Source organism: Bombina bombina, chromosome 11, assembly GCF_027579735.1.
Source record: "Bombina bombina isolate aBomBom1 chromosome 11, aBomBom1.pri, whole genome shotgun sequence".
Classification (NCBI taxonomy): domain Eukaryota; kingdom Metazoa; phylum Chordata; class Amphibia; order Anura; family Bombinatoridae; genus Bombina; species Bombina bombina.
The window spans coordinates 8,566,634-8,591,257 of record NC_069509.1 but is presented as its reverse complement, the minus strand read 5'-3'; the positions used below and the strand labels follow the sequence as shown (position 1 = coordinate 8,591,257).

Genomic DNA, 24,624 nt, shown 5'->3' with positions numbered 1-24,624 from the left:
CAGTACTGAAACGAGAATCAGTAGAGGTAATGGTATATAAGAGTATATCGTCGATCTGAAAAGGGAGGTAGGAGAAGAAATCTCTACGACCGATAACAGAGAACCTATGAAATAGATCCCCTAGAGGAAGACCATGGCATTTAAATAGGCAATACTCTCTTCACATCCCTCTGACATGCACTGCACTCTGAGAGGAAAACTGGGCTTCAGCCTGCTGTGAAGCGCATATCAACTTAGAAATCTAGCACAAACTTACTTCACCACCTCTATGGGAGGCAAAGTTTGTAAAACTGAATTGTGGGTGTGGTGAGGGGTGTATTTATAGGTATTTTGAGGTTTGGGAAACTTTGCCCCTCCTGGTAGGAATGTATATCCCATACGTCACTAGCTCATGGACTCTTGCCAATTACATGAAAGAAAGTTGATTTATCAATTTCAGTCTCTGAAGTAGGATCCTCTGAGCCAGAGAAATCCTCATCAGCAGAAGATACTTCAGTATGCTGTTGATCAATACAAACTTCATCAGATTTATGAGGTTAGGAGAGACCTTTTACGTTTATTTAAAGGCGGAATAGCAGTCTTAGCCTTCTCTATGGCTGCAGCAATATAATCTTTTATATCTACAGGGATATCATGTACATTAGACTGTGAAGGTTTAACAGTAGATGTATTTGTATTTATAGAAACATTACCAGCATGTAATAATTTTTCATAACAAGTGCCACATATTTGAGCTGAAGAAGTAAGATCAGCTAATTTACAACATAAACACTTAGCTTTGGTAGAATTGTTTTCAGGCAACTTGGTTCCTACAGTAACATCAAAGGCAGGATCAGTTTGAGACATCTTGCAAAATGTAGAAAAAATAAAACAAAATAGCAGTTTCAGGAATGGGAAAAATGCTTATGATAAAATTCTTATACGAAAAAGATCAGAAGCAAACATCATAGCCCTCCAAATGAGAGCAGAGAGCAAAAGAGGGAGAGACTTAATATAACAAATTTTTTGGCGCCAAGGATGACGCAAACACTGGTGACGCTAATGCAGAGAAAAAAAAACTTTTGGCACCAAAGTTAACAGGAAATGACGCGACTTGCGTCATAACAGGCGCGACTTCACGCCCAAAAAATTTCCGTCAACAAAGATGCAAGAAATGACGTGACTCACGTCACAACAAACGCAACCTGCGCCCCAAAAATATTTGCGCCAAGAATGACGCAATAAATAGAATCATTTTGCGTCATCACAAGCCTAATTTGCCCGCGAAAATTTAAAAAAACAAGTTTGAAGTTACAACAAGCTGGAACCCCAGGTAAAAAACATTTTTTCTAAATTCCTCCCATAAACATAGTTTCCATGCTGAAACTTATGGCAAATATATACAATATATATTAAAACTTTAAAATATAAAGAGCTAAACATAGCTGATAGTGTCTTAAAAAAAAAAAAGATATATACTTACCTGAAGACACCCATCCACATACAGCCAAACCAGTACTGAAACATATCAGCAGAGGTAACAGTAGAGTATAATGTCAATCTGAAAAGGGAGGTGGCAGATGAATCCCCACGACCGAATTTACATAGATCCTTAGAATAGATTTCAAATAGGTGAATACTCCCTTTACATCCCTCAGACAAACACTGTACTTTGAGAGGAATTGGGCTTCAAAATGCTTAGAAGTGCCTTTCACAGAAGAAAATCAAGCACAACTTGCTTCACCATCCTCCAACGAAGGCAAAGTTTGTAAAGCTGAGGTGTATTTATAGGCATTTTGAGGTTTTGGAAACTTTGCCCCCTCCTGGAAGGAATGTATATCCCATACGTCACTAGCTCATGGACTCTTGCCACTTACATGAACGAAATTACTATTTACAGGAGTAGTCATTACCTTAAACTGCCTTTCAGAAGAGGGGGTAAACAAACCACTTATGTACAAATACCACCTTTTCCTAAAGGCAATTTAAAATATGTACTACTACAGAAAATGATTGCCCTTTTTTTGTAATAATATTCTGATTCCAGCTACCATTAGGATTATTATTTACAGAGGTACTCATTAACTAAAACTGCCTATCAGAAGATGTGGTAAAGAACAAACAAAATGTACTGCTGAGCTGGCTTCACAGGATACACATGCTCTAACAGGAAGTCAGTTTCTTGCCCATGCTCTGCTGCAAAAATCATGTGACAGGGAGCAACAGTAAAACGTGATAATGTTCCTATCATGGCAGCTCTCTTCATTTACTGTAGATAGAAGTTACACAGGCAATTTCTAAGTACTCATTTAGAGAGAAAACAAGTTGGTTGCTTTTTCTTTCTAATGACACAGTGAGTCCATGGATTATCTAATTACTAATGGGAATATCACTCCTGCCCAGCAGGAGGCGTCAAAGAGCACCACAGCAAAGCTGTTAAATACCACTCCCTTACCCTCCAACCCCAGTCATTCTCTTTGCCTATGTTAGAGCAAGGAAGTTGTAAAGTTTAGGTGTTAGAAAGAAGATTCTTCAAGCAAGATTTTGTTATTTTTCAGCAGTGCAAGATTATTCTGCTGTCCTAGGGTGTAGCCGTAGTCCATATCAGTCTCTTCAGTAGAGCAGTGGTGGCTTTTAAGCAATGGGAACTTGTGGGGTACAATCCTCGCTGCGCCTCTCCCATGTAGTTAATGCTGCCCTAATACTGAATCTTTTTCCACAGGTCCATGTGAGGGAGAGGACCTCTCAAACCTAGTGAGCTGCCTTGTAGATCTATGAGGTAAGAGCTGAGTTTATTTTTTCTGGGCTTAAATGCAGGAAAAATTGGGCACTTTATTTCCATTAATAACTGGGACACAGAATTTCCCCTATATGTTTGGGGTAACATATTTACATAAGGCAGTATTCGTTATGGCAGGCACTGCGGCTGAGGAGTTTAAATAAGGCTCATGTTTGGTGTTTACTTCTCCCGGCGGCTTGACTTTAAGAAACATTTTGCCGACCGGGAGGTTAATTTTTTTTTTTTAGACGCCCACGATGGTCGGGGCTAGCTGAGGCGGCAATTGCTGGTGCACGTCTTTTTCCTCCTTCACTTCCTGATCGGATGGGTGACTAGATCAGTTAGAGTCAGACGCAGGGAAGCGCAAGATAAATGCTTATACAGCGTTGTTAGACCGGACAGCTTTTCACTGTACTTTAAGACTAGTTCCGGATTGCTTCTACTAAAGGGAAATTCTATCCGGTGTCAGCAGGGGTAATTTGTTCCATTGTGAGTTAAGATGGACCAAGAGGCCCTGCAAAATGTTACTTGTTCTTTATGTTTTGATGCCAATGTGGAACCACCAATCCCTTTCTGTTCCTCATGTATTGAGAGAATTTTGAATTACAGGGATACTTTTTTCTGAGCAACATTGTCTAAGGCAGATGCTGTCCAGGAGTCTAATGACAATGTTCAATATATGCTGCAGCTTTCTCAAGTGTCCCAAGTATCGCCCACACATGCAGTGCCCTGCACCTCCTCTCCAACTCCGCCTGGAGTTACGTTGAAAGACATCGCTAGCCTCATGTCCTCTGTGGTATCTGATGCGTTGTCTGCTTTTCCCATGCTGCAGGGAAAGCGCAAAAGGAAACAAAGAATCAGTGAGTAAGGTTTCTGACAGTCGTGGCTATTGCTAATGTTCCCTCCCACAAGTGTGAGGAGGAAGATACTTCGGTAGCATCTGAGGGTGAAATCTCAGACTCAGACAGTGTAACTCCTTCTGATGCTGAAGTTGTATCCTTCAGGTTTAAGCTGGAACACCTCAGTTTATTACTTAAGGTGGTTTTGGCTATCTTGGAGGACTCCGACACTACGGTCGTAGTCAATCCTAAGAAGTCTAGCAAGCTAAACAAGTATTTTGATGTACCTTCCATGGTGGAGGTTTTTCCTGTACCAGATCGGGCTACAGAGATTATTGCTAGGGAATGGGAGAGACCGGGTATCTCTTTTTCTCCATCCCCTATTTTTAAAAAGATGTTTCATATCGCAGACTATCAAGGAGTCTTGGCAGACGGTCCCCAAGGTGGAAGGGGCAATTTCCACTTTAGCCAAGAGAACCACTATTCCCATAGAGGATAGTTGTTCCTTTAAAGATCCTATGGATAAGAAGTTAGATGGGTTGCTCAAAAAGATGTAGGCAACCTGCAGTGTGTATTGCTACCGTCACTAGTGCGGTGGCATACTGGTTTGATGCGTTGTCCGATTCTGTTCAGACAGACACTCCCCTTGAAGAGATACAGGATAGAATCAAGGCCCTTAAGTTGGCCAATTCCTTTATTACTGATGCTTCCCTACAGGTTATCAAGCTGGGAGCTAAAACTTCTGGTTTGGCCATACTGGCCGCAGAGTCTTATGGTTAAAATCCTGGTCTGCGGATGTGTCATTTAAGTTTAAGCTTTTGGCGATTCCTTACAAGGGTAAGACCTTGTTTGGGCCAGGATTGGCGGAGATTATTTCCGACATTACGGGTGGAAAGGGCCATTTCCTCCCTCAGGATAAGAGGAATAAGCAGAAGGGACATCAGTAATTGTCGTTCCTTTCGAAATTTCAAGGGTAAGCCTTCCTGGAGGTCCAACCAGTCTTGGAACAAGGGAAAGCAATCTAAGAAGCCCGCTACTGACAAAGTCAGCATAAAGGGACTGCCACCGATCCGGGACCGGATCTTGTGGGAAGGGGGGGGGGGCAGACCTTCTTTCTTTGCTCAGGCGTGGGTTTGGGATGTTCAGGATCCCTGGGCAGTGGACATCGTGTCCCAGGGATACAAGCTAGAGTTCAAGACCTTTCCCCTCTGGGAGTGATAGTTCCTGTTCCAATACAGGAACAGGGTCTGAGTTTTTATTCCAATCTGTTCATGGTGCCCAAAAAAGAGGGAACTTTCAGACCAATTCTAGACCTCAAAAGTCTAAATAAGTTCCTCAGAGTAACGTCCTTCAAGATGGAGACTATTCGTTCTATTCTTCCCTTGGTTCAAGAGGGTCAATTCATGACAACGATAGATTTAAAGGATGCGTACCTTCATGTTCCCATACACAAGGAACATCACAAATTTCTGAGGTTCGCATTTCTAGACATACACTTCCAGTTTGTGGCTCTTCCATTCAGACTTGCCACAGCTCCGAGAATTTTTTCAAAGGTCCTGGGATCTCTATTGGGGGTGCTCTGGTTGCAGTGGCGCCTTATCAGGACGACATCCTGGTTCAGGCGCCATCCTTTCAACAAGCAAACTCCCACACAGAGATGTTGTTATCTTTCCTGCAATCTCACGGATGGAATGTGAATCTAGGAAAGAGTTCCTTAATTCCGGCTACAAGAGTAGTATTCTTGGGAACCATAATATATTCCCTATCAATGAAAATATTTCTAACAGAGGTCAGAATATCAAAGACCTTAGACTCCTGTCTGGCCCTTCAGTCCTCTCCTCGGCCGTCAGTGGCTCAATGTATGTAGGTAATCGGTCTGATGGTAGCTGCCATGGACATCATTCCATTTGCCCGTTTCCACCTCAGACCTCTGCAGTTATGCATGCTAAATCAATGGAACAGGGATTATGCGGATCTGTCTCCGCGATTATAGTTAGATCAGGCAACAAGAGATTCTCTTCTTTGGTGGGTGTCTCAGGATCACCTCTCCCAGGGAATCTGCTTTTGCAAACACACCTGGGTGATTGTGACAACAGACGCCAGCCTGCTGGGATGGGGAGCAGTCTGGGGCTCCCTAAAGGCTCAGGGGACATGGACTCGAGAGGAGTCTGTTCTCCCCATAAACATTCTGGAGCTGAGGGCAATCTTTAATGCTCTTCTAGCCTGGCCTCAGTTAGCTTTGGCCCAGTTTATCAGGTTCCAGTCAGACAACATAACTTTGGTGGCTTATATCAACCATCAGGGGGAAACTCTGAGTTCCTTGGCCATGACAGAGGTAGCCAAGGTTATTCGGTGGGCGGAAACCCACAACTGCTGTCTATCTGCGATCCACATCCCAGGAGTGGACAATTGGGAAGCAGATTTTCTGAGCAGACAGACCTTTCACCCGGGGGAGTGGGAACTCCACCCGGAAGTGTTTTCAAGCTTGATTCTCAAATGGGGACAGCCAGATCTGGATCTCATAGGATCTCGTCAGAATGCCAAGCTTCTGAGGTACGGGTCGAGGTCAAGGGATCCTCAGGATGTACTGATAGATGCGCTGGTGGTCCTTGGAATTTCAGTCTTGCATACCTATTCCCTCCGTTCGCTCTTCTTCCTCGGGTCATTGCCCGAATCAAACAGGAGAGGGCGTCAGTGATCCTCATTGTTCCGGCGTGGCCTTGCAGGATCTAGTATGCAGACCTGGTGGAGATGTCATCTCTCCCTCCTTGGAGACTTCCGCTTAGGAATGACCTTCTAGTTCAAGGGCTCTTCCTTCACACATATCTAGTTTCTCTGAAGCTAACTGCTTGGAGATTGAACGCTTAATTTTATCTAAGCGTGGTTTTTCTGAGTTGGTCATTGAGACCATGATTCAGGCTCGGAAGCCTGTTACCAGGAAGATTTACTACAAGATATGGCGTAAATATCTGCATTGGTGTGAATCCAGAGGCTACTCTTGGAGTAGAGTTTGAATTCCTAGAATTTTGTCTTTTCTCCAAGAGGGTTTGGAGAAGGGATTATCGGCAAGTTCTTTGAAGGGTCAAATATCTGCCTTGTCTATTTTGTTACATAAACGTTTGGCGGATATACCGGACATGCAATCCTTTTGTCAGGCCTTAGTCAGAATCATTCCCTAGATATTAAGTTATTATCTTAGAAAGTTTTGTTTCTTGTTGCAATTTCTTCTGCCCGCAGAGTCACAGAACTCTCAGCGTTGCAATATGAATACCCTTATCTTATTTTTCATTCTGATAAGGTAGTTCTGCGTACTAAGTTGGGTTTCCTTCCTAAGGTTGTTTCGGATAGGAACATTAATCAAGAAATTGTTGTTCCTTCTTTATGTCCTCACCCTTCCTCCCATAAAGAGTGTCTGCTGCAAAACCTAGATGTGGTGCTTGCGTTGAAATTCTCTTTACAAGCGACTAAGGAGTTTCGCCAGTGTTCGGCACTGTTTGTTGTTTTCTCGGGGAAACGTAAGGGTCAGAAAGCTACGGCGACTTCTCTTTCTTTGTGGTTGAAGAGTATAATTCGATTGGCCTATGAAACTGCTGAACAGCAGCCTCCTGAGAGAGTTACAGCTCATTCTACGAGGGCTGTTTTGTCTTTCTGGAATTCAAAAATGAAGCTTCTGAGGAACAGATTTGCAAGGCTGCAACTTGGTCCTCTCTTCACACTTTTTCAAAATTCTATAAATTTGATACGTTTACCTCGGCTTCTTTTGGGAGAAAGGTTCAAGTAGTGGTGCCTTCCGTTTAGGTTCCCTGTCTTGTCCCTCCCTTATCATCTGTGTCCTCTAGCTTGGGGATTGATTCCCAATAGTAATTAGATGATCCGTTGACTCACTGTGTCATTAGAAAGAAAACAAAATTTATGCTTACCTGATAAATTTATTTCTTAAAACGGTGAGTCCACGGCCCGCCCTGGTTTCTTAAAGACAGTTTTTTTTTTGTTATAAACTTCAGACACCTCTGCACCTTGTTGTTTCCTTTCTCTCCTTGCTTCGGTCGAATGACTGGGGTTGGAGGAAAGGGAGGTGATATTTAACAGCTTTGCTGTGGTGCTCTTTGCCACCTCCTGCTGGGCAGGAGTGATATTCCCAATAGTAATTAGATGATCCGTGGATTCACCGTGTCAAGAAATAAATACATTTATCAGGTAAGCATAATTTTTTTAAATTTAATTTCTCCTTGAGGAGCATTGTTTAATACCTCATTGATACCCAAAATTAAAATTTGGAATATTTCAAGTTAACTTATTTTTTTTTAATATCTCATAAGCTAGTGACTTATTTATCTGTGTACTGTTTACCTGTTACTAACATTTGAGAAATTAGCATTATAGTGGGACTAGACATACATATACTCACACGACCATAATTCTGTTAAAATAAAAAGCCTATTCAGCCTCATCTGATCTATAAAGTTGGATTACCATATTTTCTTCTCACAGGTGCCTTGCCAATCATCTACTGTACCCTGCTGTGCTACCCATCAACACGCAGCCTCTCTCTCCTGGCATATTCAGCTCTTTCCAGCTACGTGATCTTCTGTGCCGTCACCGCACACAGCAACGTTAGCCGTCTCTGCTCATTTGCCTGGCAGGCTGCATTCCGTTTTTTATTTTTTTATTTACGCTGGGTAGGGTTGGGATCTGGGCACCCATCATCTCTGCGTTGCTACCTCCTCATGGATGGCCTGGCATTGTTTGGGGGCATCATTAACGTCTCCCGACTACCTGAGAGATTAAGGCCAGGCAAATTTGACTACTGGTGCAACAGTCACCAAATCATGCACATTCTAGTAGTAGTCAGCATCTTGTACTTACACTGGGGCGTATCGGCCGACCTGATATGGATCAGCAATTACTCTTGCCCTCTGGAGTGAGGGTTGATAGCTACTAGGGATATACAAACATATATGGTAGTGGCAGATTTAGGAGTAAAGTATTGGCTTGTTAGAGGATTTCCTCTTGAACCTTGTAAAGCTGCTGTTACATCTTCTAGCCTTAGCAGATCTCACCCTCAAGGCTCCCACCAGGAGATATTTTTAGCAGAAATCTAAACCTCTGCCCTTGTTACAAAATAAGTATAGTGATAGCAGGCATGTGTGATATTGGGCAAAGAGGGGGCATGTGAGTGCAAGGTATGACCAAGAAGGTCCAGTGATACTGGAAAGTAGATATTGTAATACATTTAAACCATTAGCCAAAAGAAGTGTATTTATATTACCGCACAGTATTATGGACATAGCTCTCTTTATAATGGGCACAAGATTCGCCAAGCTGCATTGGCAGCAGGAATTTCTTTACCTCAAATCTAGTTTTTTTTAAATTTAATATACAGATGGCCAGGAGTTTCTGCTTTGGGATAGTCATGCCAACAATAAAAGCCTCTGGCAGAACAGCTTCATATAACTTACGGGGTGTGGAGGGAATTTGTCAAGTTGTTTACACATAGGGCCATAACTATTAAATAGGCATCTGTTCAAGTCGCCCCACCCCAGCTGAGTGACTGTTGCAAACTGGTGGAGTTATAAATATTAAGGCCCACAAGCCTGCACCGCAGTGACCCTCTGTGCCAGGTTACGTCCTACAATCGCGACCAATAACTGGTCACATTTCTGCAAAGTGGTTACATTTCAAAAATATTTTTACATTTTCCCCACATGTGTCAGTTTTACACTCAAATTAAACGATGAAGTCTGTGGTGTAATCCTAGCTACATCACTAGTGACCCTATGCTAATTATCAAGTGGCCTAAGTGTACAGGGTCTTGAGCATTTCAGTATGTGATAATATTAATGTCTATACAACATGCAGCCCTTCTGGGAACTGAAGAGTTAACTATAGCCGTCTTGGGCTTCCTGAGCCAAGGCTCATAAGCTTATACTTAGCCCTTGCAGATAAGCAGGGTGGTGGTATATGTCCCAGGGGTCTGCACAAGGCCAGTATTACTGATGCAATAAAACAAGAAATCTGTTCAGTGTGTTGTGTCTGTTAGTGTACACACATGTTCAGCAGACATGCTCTACATTTAGTTTAAAGGCTGGCCATGTGCAATCGCAGGTACTAAACCTCAGCTCTAGCCGCAGCTCATGATGAATGAAGATGCCTTTGGTGAATGTGTAATGTATAAATTCATAATGTAAGGTTAGTGTTGTTCAGTCATATTACAAACCCATGAAACAGACAGTGATGTAATGAATTGCTGAGGTTATGTTTCACACAGATGCTGTTACCCAATCAATGACCATCACAAATGGAATCTGTATGATTCAGTCACAGCCACTATATTATTAGTAAATAACACAAAGCACAATACATGTGCAGTGGCTAGCAAGGTAACCCCTGAAGATTTAATGTTACATAAAAAAACCAGTCATAACGGCTGGACTCAAGACTATGAATCAGGTAAATCTGACATTGCTTCCTCAACCCACTGTCACAAAGAATCTTGCATGGTATTTACATACAACACCGTATTCTGGAAGCATCTCACTTTGAGAAGGTGTGTGCTGGGTGGCATTATGAAGTAGCCAGGTGGGGGCAGTGTAATATTTTCTGTTCTATCATTTTGTGCTATCCAAAGAACAAATTAATTGCATAATTTAAAAATGTATTTGATAATATGTGCAGTAAGATTAAACATTTTTAATATTGGCTAAAATTGTAGCTGGGTGGTGCAACCACTAAAAAAGGTCCTGGGAAGAACACTGGATGCTGACAGCAAGAAACATGACAATACACACAACTAAGGCACCAGAGAGAATTTAATAACAAGTACAGAATTTGTTTACTACTGTTGTAAAGAATTATATCATTGTATGAATAGATTTGTCTTAGATATAAAATGCCCCTTACACGGGATAATGTATCCATGAAATGAAAAAGTGTCACTAACTATAAAAATAAAATACGTCCTTTATGGACTTCGGTTAATTGACACCTTTTATATAAGGGAGCATCAGTAGCTCACAAAAAAACAAAAACGCTGTCACATCTTGTGCAGCTAAAACAAATTCCTCAAGTATAAAAACACCAAAACCACCAGGGGATACCATCTCCAATCCTAAGTCTGGCACATCTTGACCCAGGAACAGCTCTTCTTCTTTGCCCCTCTCTGCACCATCAGGTAGGGCAGGTAACAGATCATTATGAATGGTAGAACATGCAACAGATCACTTCTTTACCAGACACATACATAACAGCAGTGAGTGGTAGAAGCAAGTTGCACTTTATATTCAAGATCTTGGGAAGCTTTTCATCTTGAAGGGGTCAAGGGAGCTTTAGGACCCCGCCTATATAAACTGGATGACAGCAGCACTGACATCCTAAAGGGTGTTTCACTCAACAGTTGCATCATCAAACATGCTTAGAAGATTGCGGGGCATAAAAGAGGAACGAGGAGCATCAGCATCAATGAACCCAGAGGAGCTGTGGCTACTTGCAGGACTTACAGACTTGACACTGCATGGGGAGTCCTGGCTGATACGGCTCACATTTGGGGTAAGTGCTAGCACAGACCTGTGGATAAACAAACAGATCACAAATACAAGTAAGGCAAGATCAGGGACATGGTCAGAAATGCATGTTCTCTGTGAGACTGAAGAAACTTGGTACCCACCTCCTCCTGATGCTGAAGTCTGGAGACAGGTTGCGTGGAGTGGAGGTACTGCCCAGTGACGGTCTTGAGAGTTCAGGTGAACGTCTAGTGCTAAAACAAAAAAAAAAAAGAGGCACATTACAAATACTGCTAGCACAACATACTCATAAAATCCCTCCCTGTGAATGATCATCTGAATCAAAAACATTTAAACTCAGAAGTGGCTGCTCAGTGTCCTATTAAATTGAGTTTTTTTTAACTCCTTTTTGTTTTCCAGCTGCTCACTTACAGTAACCAAAGGTAAATATAACCCTTATATATGTACAAGTTTAAACCTTTATAAGTGTGAGCATATTGACTCTCTAGAAACTTATATTACAGTTCTGGAAGAAGGAATTGCAACACTTTGTGATATTCAAACACTTGAAAGAGAAATTGATATAACTGAACAGGCTGTTCATGCTTCTAGCAGTGGGGCTTGAGTTGATTCACAGGGGGATACTCAAGCAAGTAGCTGGATCACACAAGGGAAAGCAGAAGTAAGCAGAAGAGACAGGCCAGGTGCACCCCAAACGATTTGCTGTTCTGGCTAAAAATCCAGTCATGGAAGAAGGGCGTACAGGTCTGGGCACAAGACATATACTGGTCGTTTATAGGGTAATCTGTCAGTTTGCCGTCTTTCAGGGGCTCGTGTTAGGCATATCGTGGAGCGCACACTGTTAGAGGGATCTGGGTCTGATCCCATAGGCACAGTTCATATTGAGTCAGTGGGAGGTGGAGAGTCCTAAACAATGACTTCAGGGAGTTAGGTAGCAAGCTTAAAGCAAGGACCTCCAAGGTAGTATTTTCTGAGATATTACCAGTGCCCTGTGCTAACCCAGTAAGGCAGAAGGAGCTAAGGTCTGTTAATTCATGGCTAAAAACATGGTGTAAAACTGAGGGTTTGACTTTTTAGAGCACTGGGCTGACAATTTGCACAGTAAGGATGTAACGCACCTAAATGACATGGGTGCAGGTGTGTTGGGGGAAGAGGATGGTAGCACATTAAGAGAATCTTTAAAACTAGGGAAGAGTCAGAGAATAGAGCTGACAGATTAGTCTGCAAATCTGATACAGCTGTAATCTCTCAAAGCTTGGATCACGCAAAAGTACACTTAGAAAATGCCACATTAAAATGTTTAAGCACTGAATAGCAACAGAAAGCACATGAGAATTAAATATATGAAAGCAAATGCAAGAAGCATGATGGGTAAAATTGGGAAGCTGGAGCTCTTAGTTGCAGAAAAGGACTATATTATCATCAGTATAACTGAAACCTGGTGGGATAGTTCACATGACTGGGCAGTTAACTTAGAGGGTTACACTTTATTTAGGAGGGACAGGAGTAATAAAATGGAGGAAAATGTATGCATATTAACCTCTTAACAACCTCCTTAAATGGACAGTGCTATAACCTCCCTCCCTCCTGTTATAGTGTGGTGGCAAGAGCCGCACTATTAAAAACACAAGACACATTAAAGGGACACTGAACCCAAATTTTTTCTTTCGTGACTCGGATAGAGCATGCAATTTTAAGCAACTTTCTAATTTACTCCTATTATCAAATTTTCTTCATTCTCTTGGTATCTTTATTTGAAATGCAAGAATGTAAGTTTAGATGCCAGCCCATTTTTGGTGAATAACCTGGGTTATTCTTGCTGATTGGTGGATACATTCATCCACTAATAAAACAGTGCTGTCCAGAGTCTGAACCAAAAAAGAAGCTTATATGGATTCTTTTTCAAATAAAGATAGCAAGTGAACAAAGAAAATTTGATATTAGGAGTAAATTAGAAAGTTGCTTAAAATTGCATGCTCTATCTGAATCATGAAAGGAAAAATTTGGGTTCAGTGTCCCTTTAAAAGGAGTTAAACCTACAAAAAGGAATATATTTATGATGATGCAGAATATAATGTAGAGACAATGTGGGTTGAAATAAAGAGTAGGGGAAAATCCCCTCAAAAAAAAAAAACAAAAAAAACCCCCCATTTATGTAAGAACTTACCTGATAAATTCATTTCTTTCATATTGGCAAGAGTCCATGAGCTAGTGACGTATGGGATATACAATCCTACCAGGAGGGGGTAAAGTTTCCCAAACCTCATAATGCCTATAAATACACCCCTCACCGCACCCACAACTCAGTTTAACGAATATCCACGTTGTGGGGTGATAAAATAAGGAGTAAAAAAGCATACAGACAGAGGAACTGGAAATATAATTGTGTTTTTATACAAAAATCATAACCACCATAAAAAGGGTGGGTCTCATGTACTCTTGCCAATATGAAAGAAAATTAATTTATCAGGTAAGTTCTTACATAAATAATGTTTTCTTTCATGTAATTGGCAAGAATCCATGAGCTAGTGACGTATGGGATAGTAATACCCAAGATGTGGAACTCCACAGAAGAGTCACTAGAGAGGGAGAGATAAAACAGCTATTTCCACTGAGAAATTAAATCCACACAATAACTAAGTTTTTCTCAAAAAACTTAAATCAAAAGCAGTAGAATCAAACTGAAACAGCTGCCTGAAAAACTTTTTCTACCAAAGACTGCTTCAGAAGAAGCAAATACATCAAAATGGTAAAAACAATAAAAGTATGCAAAGAAGACCAAATTACTGATTTGCAAATTTGATCAACCTAAGCTTCATTCTGAAAAAGTCTAAGAAATGGCAACTGAAGTTAGTAGAATGAGCTGTAAATCTTTGAGGCGGAGCCTGCCCTGCCTCAAAATAAGCCTTGAAAAACAAAAGCTTTAACCAGGATGCCAAAGAAATGGCAGAGGCTTCCTAACCTTTTCTGGAACCAGAAAAACAACAAATACACTAGAAGTCTTCTGAATTCCTAGTAACCTTGATATAGAATTATAAAGTTCTTACCACATCCAAAGGGTGTAAAGAACTCTCAAAGAATTCTTTAGGATTAGGACACAAAGAAGGAACAACAATTTCTCTACTAATTTTTTCTAATTCACAACCTTAGGAAAAAAAGAAGTCCACAAAACAACGTATCTAGATGAAAAAAAAAAATTCAGATGAGACACACAAGAGAGAGCTGATAAATCAGAAACTCTTGTAGCAGAAGAGATAATCAAAAGAAACAACACTTTCCAAGAAAGTAGATAATCTTCAAAGAAAATATAGGCTCAAAAGAAAAGAGCCTGCAAAATCTTTAAACCAAATAAGACTCCAAAAAGGAGAAATTAATAAATGAACAGGCTTGATACCAACCAAAGCCAGAAACAGAAAGAACCGAGATTTGTCCCTTCAAAAAATTTGCAGACAAACTTAGCCAAACCATCCTGAAAAACTGTAAAATCCTTGGAATTCTAAAAGAATGCCAAGAGAATTTATGAGAACTATAAATAAAATATAGGTTTCCCAAACCTGATAATACACGTTCCTTGAACCAGACTTATAAGCCTGCAACATAGCGATAAAAACTGAGTCAGAGAAACCCCTATGACTAAACACTAATCAATTTCCATACCCCCAAATTAGTAATTTGAGATCCTGATGGAAAAATAGCCCCTAAAACAAGAGGGCTGGCCAAAGAGAAAGCGGCCAAGGATGGCAACTGGACATCCGAACAAGATCCACATACCAAACCTGTGAGGCCATGCTGATGCTATCAGAAACACATGACACTGTTCCAATATGATCTTGGAAATCACCTTTGGAAGAAAAAAAACACAGGCGGAAAGATGACACTGCTAATGCATCCACCATCTCCACCTGAGGATACCTGAAGGTACCTGGGAAATTAAGATAATCCACCTCCCAAATGTCTAAAATTGTAGAAAATAGACAGGAGATGAATTCCATCTAAGAACGTATTCAAGATACTTCTTAATTGCTAAGGAACTACGAGACCCTATTGTTGATTGACATATGCCACAGTTGTGATATTGTCTGTCTGAAATCAAAAAATGAAAAAACATAATTTATGTAAGAACTTACCTGATAAATTCATTTCTTTCATATTAGCAAGAGTCCATGAGCTAGTGACGTATGGGATATACATTCCTACCAGGAGGGGCAAAGTTTCCCAAACCTTAAAATGCCTATATATACACCCCTCACCACACCCACAATTAAGTTTAACGAATAGCCAAGAAGTGGGGTGATAAGAAAAAAGTGCGAAAGCATATAAAATAAGGAATTGGAATAATTGTGCTTTATACAAAAAAATCATAACCACCACAAAAAAGGGCGGGCCTCATGGACTCTTGCTAATATGAAAGAAATGAATTTATCAGGTAAGTTCTTACATAAATTATGTTTTCTTTCATGTAATTAGCAAGAGTCCATGAGCTAGTGACGTATGGGATAATGACTACCCAAGATGTGGATCTTTCCACGCAAGAGTCACTAGAGAGGGAGGGATCAAATAAAGACAGCCAATTCCTGCTGAAAATAATCCACACCCAAAATAAAGTTTAATGAAAAACATAAACAGAAGATGCAAACTGAAACCGCTGCCTGAAGTACTTTTCTACCAAAAACTGCTTCAGAAGAAGAAAATACATCAAAATGGTAGAATTTAGTAAAAGTATGCAAAGAGGACCAAGTTGCTGCTTTGCAAATCTGATCAACCGAAGCTTCATTCCTAAACGCCCAGGAAGTAGAAACTGATCTAGTAGAATGAGCTGTAATCATTTGAGGCGGAGTTTTACCCGACTCAACATAGGCATGATGAATTAAAGATTTCAACCAAGATGCCAAAGAAATGGCAGAAGCTTTCTGGCCTTTTCTAGAACCGGAAAAGATAACAAATAGACTAGAAGTCTTTCGGAAAGACTTAGTAGCTTCAACATAATATTTCAAAGCTCTAACTACATCCAAAGAATGCAATGATTTCTCCTTAGAATTCTTAGGATTAGGACATAATGAAGGAACCACAATTTCTCTACTAATGTTGTTGGAATTCACAACCTTAGGTAAAAATTCAAAAGAAGTTCGCAACACCGCCTTATCCTGATGAAAAATCAGAAAAGGAGACTTACAAGAAAGAGCAGATAATTCAGAGACTCTTCTGGCAGAAGAGATCGCCAAAGGAACAAAACTTTCCAAGAAAGTAATTTAATGTCCAATGAATGCATGGGTTCAAACGGAGGAGCTTGAAGAGCCCCCAGAACCAAATTCAAACTCCAAGGAGGAGAAATTGACTTAATGACAGGTTTTATACGAACCAAAGCTTGTACAAAACAATGAATATCTGGAAGATTAGCAATCTTTCTGTGAAAAAGAACAGAAAGAGCAGAGATTTGTCCTTTCAAAGAACTTGCGGATAAACCTTTATCTAAACCATCCTGAAGAAACTGTAAAATTCTCGGAATTCTAAAAGAATGCCAAGAAAAATGATGAGAAAGACACCAAGAAATATAAGTCTTCCAGACTCTATAATATCTCTCTCTGGATACAGATTTACGAGCCTGTAACATAGTATTAATCACAGAGTCAGAGAAACCTCTTTGACCAAGAATCAAGCATTCAATCTCCATACCTTTAAATTTAAGGATTTGAGATCCTGATGGAAAAAAGGACCTTGCGAACGAAGGTCTGGTCTTAGCGGAAGAGTCCACGGATGGCAAGAGGCCATCCGGACAAGATCCGCATACCAAAACCTGTGAGGCCATGCCGGAGCTATCAGCAGAACAAACGAGCATTCCTTCAGAATCTTGGAGATTACTCTTGGAAGAAGAACTAGAGGCGGAAAGATATAGGCAGGATGATACTTCCAAGGAAGTGATATTGCATCCACTGCTTCCGCCTGAGGATCCCGGGATCTGGACAGATACCTGGGAAGTTTCTTGTTTAGATGAGACGCCATCAGATCTATTTCTGGAAGCTCCCACATTTGAACAATCTGAAGAAATACCTCTGGGTGAAGAGACCATTCGCCCGGATGCAACGTTTGGCGACTGAGATAATCCGCTTCCCAATTGTCTATACCTGGGATATGAACCGCAGAGATTAGACAGGAGCTGGATTCCGCCCAAACCAGAATTTGAGATACTTCTTTCATAGCCAGAGGACTGTGAGTCCCTCCTTGATGATTGATGTATGCCACAGTTGTGACATTGTCTGTCTGAAAACAAATGAACGATTCTCTCTGCAGAAGAGGCCAAGACTGAAGAGCTCTGAAAATTGCACGGAGTTCCAAAATATTGATCGGTAATCTCACCTCCTGAGATTCCCAAACTCCTTGTGCCATCAGAGATCCCCACACAGCTCCCCAACCTGTGAGACTTGCATCTGTTGAAATTACAGTCCAGGTCGGAAGCACAAAAGAAGCCCCCTGAATTAAACGATGGTGATCTGTCCACCACGTTAGAGAGTGTCGTACAATCGGTTTTAAAGATATTAATTGAGATATCTTTGTGTAATCCCTGCACCATTGATTCAGCATACAGAGCTGAAGAGGTCGCATGTGAAAACGAGCAAAGGGGGATCGCGTCCGATGCAGCAGTCATAAGACCTAGAATTTCCATGCATAAGGCTACCGAAGGGAATGATTGTGACTGAAGGTTTCGACAAGCTGAAATCAATTTTAGACGTCTCTTGTCTGTTAAAGACAGAGTCATGGACACTGAATCTATCTGGAAACCCAGAAAGGTTACCCTTGTCTGAGGAATCAATGAACTTTTTAGTGAATTGATCCTCCAACCATGATCTTGAAGAAACAACACAAGTCGATTCGTATGAGATTCTGCTAAATGTAAAGACTGAGCAAGTACCAAGATATCGTCCAAATAAGGAAATACCACAATACCCTGTTCTCTGATTACAGACAGAAGGGCACCGAGAACCTTTGTAAAAATTCTTGGAGCTGTAGCTAGGCCAAACGGCAGAGCCATAAACTGGTAATGCTTGTCCAGAAAAGAGAATCTCAGGAACTGATAATGATCTGGATGAATCGGAATATGCAGATATGCATCCTGTAAATCTATTGTGGACATAGAAGCTGGCTTTGCTTTTCTAGAAGGCTTGGATTTATTCCAGACTGGAGATGGTTTCCAAACAGAAACTGCTCCTGAGGATGAAGGATCAGGCTTTTGTTCTTTGTTGAAACGAAAGGAACGAAAACGATTATTAGCCCTGTTTTTACCCTTAGATTTTTTATCCTGTGGTAAAAAAGTTCCTTTCCCACCAGTAACAGTTGAGATAATAGAATCCAACTGAGAACCAAATAATTTGTTACCCTGGAAAGAAATGGAAAGTAGAGTTGATTTAGAAGCCATATCAGCATTCCAAGTTTTAAGCCATAAAGCTCTTCTAGCTAAAATAGCTAGAGACATAAACCTGACATCAACCCTGATAATATCAAAAATGGCATCACAGATAAAATTATTAGCATGTTGAAGAAAAATAATAATATTATGAGAATCATGATTTGTTGCGCTAAAGTTTCCAACCAAAAAGTTGAAGCTGCAGCAACATCAGCCAATGATATAGCAGGTCTAAGAAGATTACCTGAACACAGATAAGCTTTTCTTAGAAAGGATTCAATTTTCCTATCTAAAGGATCCTTAAACGAAGTACCATCTGACGTAGGAATAGTAGTACGTTTAGCAAGGGTAGAAATAGCCCCATCAACTCTAGGGATTTTGTCCCAAAATTCTAATCTGTCAGACGGCACAGGATATAATTGCTTAAAACGTTTAGAAGGAGTAAATGAATTACCCAAATTATTCCATTCTCTGGAAATTACTTCAGAAATAGCACCAGGAACAGGAAAAACTTCTGGAATAACCACAGGAGATTTAAAGACCTTATCTAAACGTTTAGATTTAGTATCAAGAGGACCAGAATCCTCAATTTCTAAAGCAATTAGTACTTCTTTAAGTAAAGAACAAATAAATTCCATTTTAAATAAATATGAAGATTTATCAGCATCAATCTCAGAGACAGAATCCTCTGAACCAGAAGAGTCATTAGAATCAGAATGATGATGTTCATTTAAAAATTCATCTGTATAAAGAGAAGTTTTAAAAGATTTTTTATTTTTACTAGAAGGAGGAATAACAGACATAGCCTTCTTGATGGATTCAGAAACAAAATCTCTTATGTTATCAGGAACATTCTGAACATTAGATGTTGATGGAACTGCAACAGGTAATGGTACATTACTAAAGGAAATTATCTGCATTAACAAGTTTGTCATGACAATTAATACAAACAACAGCTGGAGGAATAGCTACCAAAAGTTTACAGCAGATACACTTAGCTTTGGTAGTTCCAGCACCAGACAGCGATTTTCCTGAAGTATCTTCTGACTCAGGTGCAACGTGAGACATCTTGCAATATGTAAGAGAAAAAACAACATATAAAGCAAAATTGATCAAATTCCTTAAATGACAGTTTCAGGAATGGGAAAAAATGCCAGTGAACAAGCTTCTAGCAACCAGAAACAATAAATAATGAGACTTAAATAATGTGGAACAAAAGCGATGCCCATATTTTTCTCCAACATAGGTGTGTCCGGTCCACGGCGTCATCCTTACTTGTGGGATATTCTCTTCCCCAACAGGAAATGGCAAAGAGCCCAGCAAAGCTGGTCACATGATCCCTCCTAGGCTCCGCCTACCCCAGTCATTCTCTTTGCCGTTGTACAGGCAACATCTCCACGGAGATGGCTTAGAGTTTTTTAGTGTTTAACTGTAGTTTTTATTATTCAATCAAGAGTTTGTTATTTTGAAATAGTGCTGGTATGTACTATTTACTCAGAAACAGAAAAGAGATGAAGATTTCTGTTTGTATGAGGAAAATGATTTTAGCAACCGTCACTAAAATCCATGGCTGTTCCACACAGGACTGTTGAGAGCAATTAACTTCAGTTGGGGGAACAGTGAGCAGTCTCTTGCTGCTTGAGGTATGACACATTCTAACAAGACGATGTAATGCTGGAAGCTGTCATTTTCCCTATGGGATCCGGTAAGCCATGTTTATTACGATCATAAATAAGGGCTTCACAAGGGCTTATTAAGACTGTAGACTTTTTCTGGGCTAAATCGATTCATTATTAACACATATTTAGCCTTGAGGAATCATTTTATCTGGGTATTTTGATATAATAATATCGGCAGGCACTGTTTTAGACACCTTATTCTTTAGGGGCTTTCCCAAAGCATAGGCAGAGCCTCATTTTCGCGCCGGTGTTGCGCACTTGTTTTTGAGAGGCATGGCATGCAGTCGCATGTGAGAGGAGCTCTGATACTTAGAAAAGACTTTCTGAAGGCGTCATTTGGTATCGTATTCCCCTTTGGGCTTGGTTGGGTCTCAGCAAAGCAGATACCAGGGACTGTAAAGGGGTTAAAGTTCAAAACGGCTCCGGTTCCGTTATTTTAAGGGTTAAAGCTTCCAAATTTGGTGTGCAATACTTTTAAGGCTTTAAGACACTGTGGTGAAATTTTGGTGAATTTTGAACAATTCCTTCATATTTTTTCGCAATTGCAGTAATAAAGTGTGTTCAGTTTAAAATTTAAAGTGACAGTAACGGTTTTATTTTAAAACGTTTTTTGTACTTTGTTATCAAGTTTATGCCTGTTTAACATGTCTGAACTACCAGATAGACTGTGTTCTGATTGTGGGGAAGCCAGAATTCCTATTCATTTAAATAAATGTGATTTATGTGACAATGATAATGATGCCCAAGATGATTCCTCAAGTGAGGGGAGTAAGCATGGTACTGCATCATTCCCTCCTTCGTCTACACGAGTCTTGCCCACTCAGGAGGCCCCTAGTACATCTAGCGCGCCAATACTCCTTACTATGCAACAATTAACGGCTGTAATGGATAATTCTGTCAAAAACATTTTAGCCAAAATGAACACTTATCAGCGTAAGCGCGACTGCTCTGTTTTAGATACTGAAGAGCATGACGACGCCGATAATAATATTTCTGAAGGGCCCCTAACCCAGTCTGATGGGGCCAGGGAGGTTTTGTCTGAGGGAGAAATTACTGATTCAGGGAACATTTCTCAACAAGCTGAACCTGATGTGATTGCATTTAAATTTAAGTTGGAACATCTCCGCATTCTGCTTAAGGAGGTATTATCCACTCTGGATGATTGTGACAAGTTGGTCATCCCAGAGAAACTATGTAAAATGGACAAGTTCCTAGAGGTGCCGGGGCTCCCAGAAGCTTTTCCTATACCCAAGCGGGTGGCGGACATTGTTAATAAAGAATGGGAAAGGCCCGGTATTCCTTTCGTCCCTCCCCCCATATTTAAAAAATTGTTTCCTATGGTCGACCCCAGAAAGGACTTATGGCAGACAGTCCCCAAGGTCGAGGGAGCGGTTTCCACTTTAAACAAACGCACCACTATACCCATAGAGGATAGTTGTGCTTTCAAAGATCCTATGGATCAAAAATTAGAAGGTTTGCTTAAAAAGATGTTTGTTCAGCAAGGTTACCTTCTACAACCAATTTCATGCATTGTCCCTGTCGCTACAGCCGCATGTTTCTGGTTCGATGAGCTGATAAAGGCGGTCGATAGTGATTCTCCTCCTTTTGAGGAGATTATGGACAGAATCAATGCTCTCAAATTGGCTAATTCTTTCACCCTAGACGCCACTTTGCAATTGGCTAGGTTAGCGGCTAAGAATTCTGGGTTTGCTATTGTGGCGCGCAGAGCGCTTTGGTTGAAATCTTGGTCGGCTGATGCGTCTTCCAAGAACAAGCTACTTAACATTCCTTTCAAGGGGAAAACGCTGTTTGGCCCTGACTTGAAAGAGATTATCTCTGATATCACTGGGGGTAAGGGCCACGCCCTTCCTCAGGATCGGCCTTTCAAGGCAAAAAATAAACCTAATTTTCGTCCCTTTCGTAGAAACGGACCAGCCCAAGGTGCTACGTCCTCTAAGCAAGAGGGTAATACTTCTCAAGCCAAGCCAGCTTGGAGACCAATGCAAGGCTGGAACAAGGGAAAGCAGGCCAAGAAACCTGCCACTGCTACCAAGACAGCATGAAATGTTGGCCCCCGATCCGGGACCGGATCTGGTGGGGGGCAGACTCTCTCTCTTCGCTCAGGCTTGGGCAAGAGATGTTCTGGATCCTTGGGCGCTAGAAATAGTCTCCCAAGGTTATCTTCTGGAATTCAAGGGACTTCCCCCAAGGGGGAGGTTCCACAGGTCTCAGTTGTCTTCAGACCACATAAAAAGACAGGCATTCTTACATTGTGTAGAAGACCTGTTAAAAATGGGAGTGATTCATCCTGTTCCATTAAGAGAACAAGGGATGGGGTTCTACTCCAATCTGTTCATAGTTCCCAAAAAAGAGGGAACGTTCAGACCAATCTTAGATCTCAAGATCTTAAACAAGTTTCTCAAGGTTCCATCGTTCAAGATGGAAACCATTCGAACTATTCTTCCTTCCATCCAGGAAGGTCAATTCATGACCACGGTGGATTTAAAGGATGCGTATCTACATATTCCTATTCACAAGGAACATCATCGGTTCCTAAGGTTCGCATTCCTGGACAATCACTACCAGTTCGTGGCGCTTCCTTTCGGATTAGCCACTGCTCCAAGGATTTTCACAAAGGTACTAGGGTCCCTTCTAGCTGTGCTAAGACCAAGGGGCATTGCTGTAGTACCTTACTTGGACGACATTCTGATTCAAGCGTCGTCCCTTCCTCAAGCAAAGGCTCACACGGACATCGTCCTGGCCTTTCTCAGATCTCACGGATGGAAAGTGAACGTGGAAAAGAGTTCGCTATCTCCGTCAACAAGGGTTCCCTTCTTGGGAACAATAATAGACTCCTTAGAAATGAGGATTTTTCTGACAGAGGCCAGAAAAACAAAACTTCTAGACTCTTGTCGGATACTTCATTCCGTTCCTCTCCCTTCCATAGCTCAGTGCATGGAAGTGATCGGGTTGATGGTAGCGGCAATGGACATAGTTCCTTTTGCGCGCATTCATCTAAGACCATTACAACTGTGCATGCTCAGTCAGTGGAATGGGGACTATACAGACTTGTCTCCGAAGATACAAGTAAATCAGAGGACCAGAGACTCACTCCGTTGGTGGCTGTCCCTGGACAACCTGTCACGAGGGATGACATTCCGCAGACCAGAGTGGGTCATTGTCACGACCGACGCCAGTCTGATGGGCTGGGGCGCGGTCTGGGGGTCCCTGAAAGCTCAGGGTCTTTGGTCTCGGGAAGAATCTCTTCTACCGATAAATATTCTGGAACTGAGAGCGATTTTCAATGCTCTCAAGGCTTGGCCTCAGCTGGCGAGAGCCAAGTTCATACGGTTTCAATCAGACAACATGACAACTGTTGCGTACATCAACCATCAGGGGGGAACAAGGAGTTCCCTAGCGATGGAAGAAGTGACCAAAATCATTCTATGGGCGGAGTCTCACTCCTGCCACCTGTCTGCTATCCACATCCCAGGAGTGGAAAATTGGGAAGCGGATTTTCTGAGTCGTCAGACATTGCATCCGGGGGAGTGGGAACTCCATCCGGAAATCTTTGCCCAAGTCACTCAGCTGTGGGGCATTCCAGACATGGATCTGATGGCCTCTCGTCAGAACTTCAAAGTTCCTTGCTACGGGTCCAGATCCAGGGATCCCAAGGCGGCTCTAGTGGATGCACTAGTAGCACCTTGGACCTTCAAACTAGCTTATGTGTTCCCGCCGTTTCCTCTCATCCCCAGGCTGGTAGCCAGGATCAATCAGGAGAGGGCGTCGGTGATCTTGATAGCTCCTGCGTGGCCACGCAGGACTTGGTATGCAGATCTGGTGAATATGTCATCGGCTCCACCTTGGAAGCTACCTTTGAGACGAGACCTTCTTGTTCAGGGTCCGTTCGAACATCCGAATCTGGTTTCACTCCAGCTGACTGCTTGGAGATTGAACGCTTGATTTTATCGAAGCGAGGGTTCTCAGATTCTGTTATCGATACTCTTGTTCAGGCCAGAAAGCCTGTAACTAGAAAGATTTACCACAAAATTTGGAAAAAATATATCTGTTGGTGTGAATCTAAAGGATTCCCTTGGGACAAGGTTAAGATTCCTAGGATTCTATCCTTCCTTCAAGAAGGATTGGAAAAAGGATTATCTGCAAGTTCCCTGAAGGGACAGATTTCTGCCTTGTCGGTGTTACTTCACAAAAAGCTGGCTGCTGTGCCAGATGTTCAAGCCTTTGTTCAGGCTCTGGTTAGAATTAAGCCTGTTTACAAACCTTTGACTCCTCCTTGGAGTCTCAATTTAGTGCTTTCAGTTCTTCAGGGGGTTCCGTTTGAACCCTTACATTCCGTTGATATTAAGTTATTATCTTGGAAAGTTTTGTTTTTAGTTGCAATTTCTTCTGCTAGAAGAGTTTCAGAATT

General features: G+C 41.4%; 2 protein-coding genes across 2 annotated transcripts in view; one reads left to right on the top strand and one right to left on the bottom strand.

The window, feature by feature from the left end:
- The window catches only part of PAQR4 (progestin and adipoQ receptor family member 4), a 157,045-nt gene extending 147,430 nt beyond the window's left edge, over positions 1-9,615 (top strand). Inside the window, exon 3 of the mRNA XM_053694812.1 lies at positions 8,089-9,615. Within this exon, the coding sequence (XP_053550787.1) occupies positions 8,089-8,522 (434 nt within the window). The 3' untranslated portion in view covers positions 8,523-9,615. The remainder of the gene's footprint in view (positions 1-8,088) is intronic.
- A 773-nt stretch (positions 9,616-10,388) lies between these two features.
- PKMYT1 (protein kinase, membrane associated tyrosine/threonine 1) overlaps positions 10,389-24,624 on the bottom strand; it is a 285,504-nt gene continuing 271,268 nt past the window's right edge. The window contains exons 6-7 of the mRNA XM_053694811.1: positions 11,261-11,350; positions 10,389-11,160 (exon numbers count right to left, since the gene is read on the bottom strand). Coding sequence (XP_053550786.1) covers positions 10,980-11,160; positions 11,261-11,350 — 271 coding nt within the window. The 3' untranslated portion in view covers positions 10,389-10,979. The remainder of the gene's footprint in view (positions 11,161-11,260; positions 11,351-24,624) is intronic.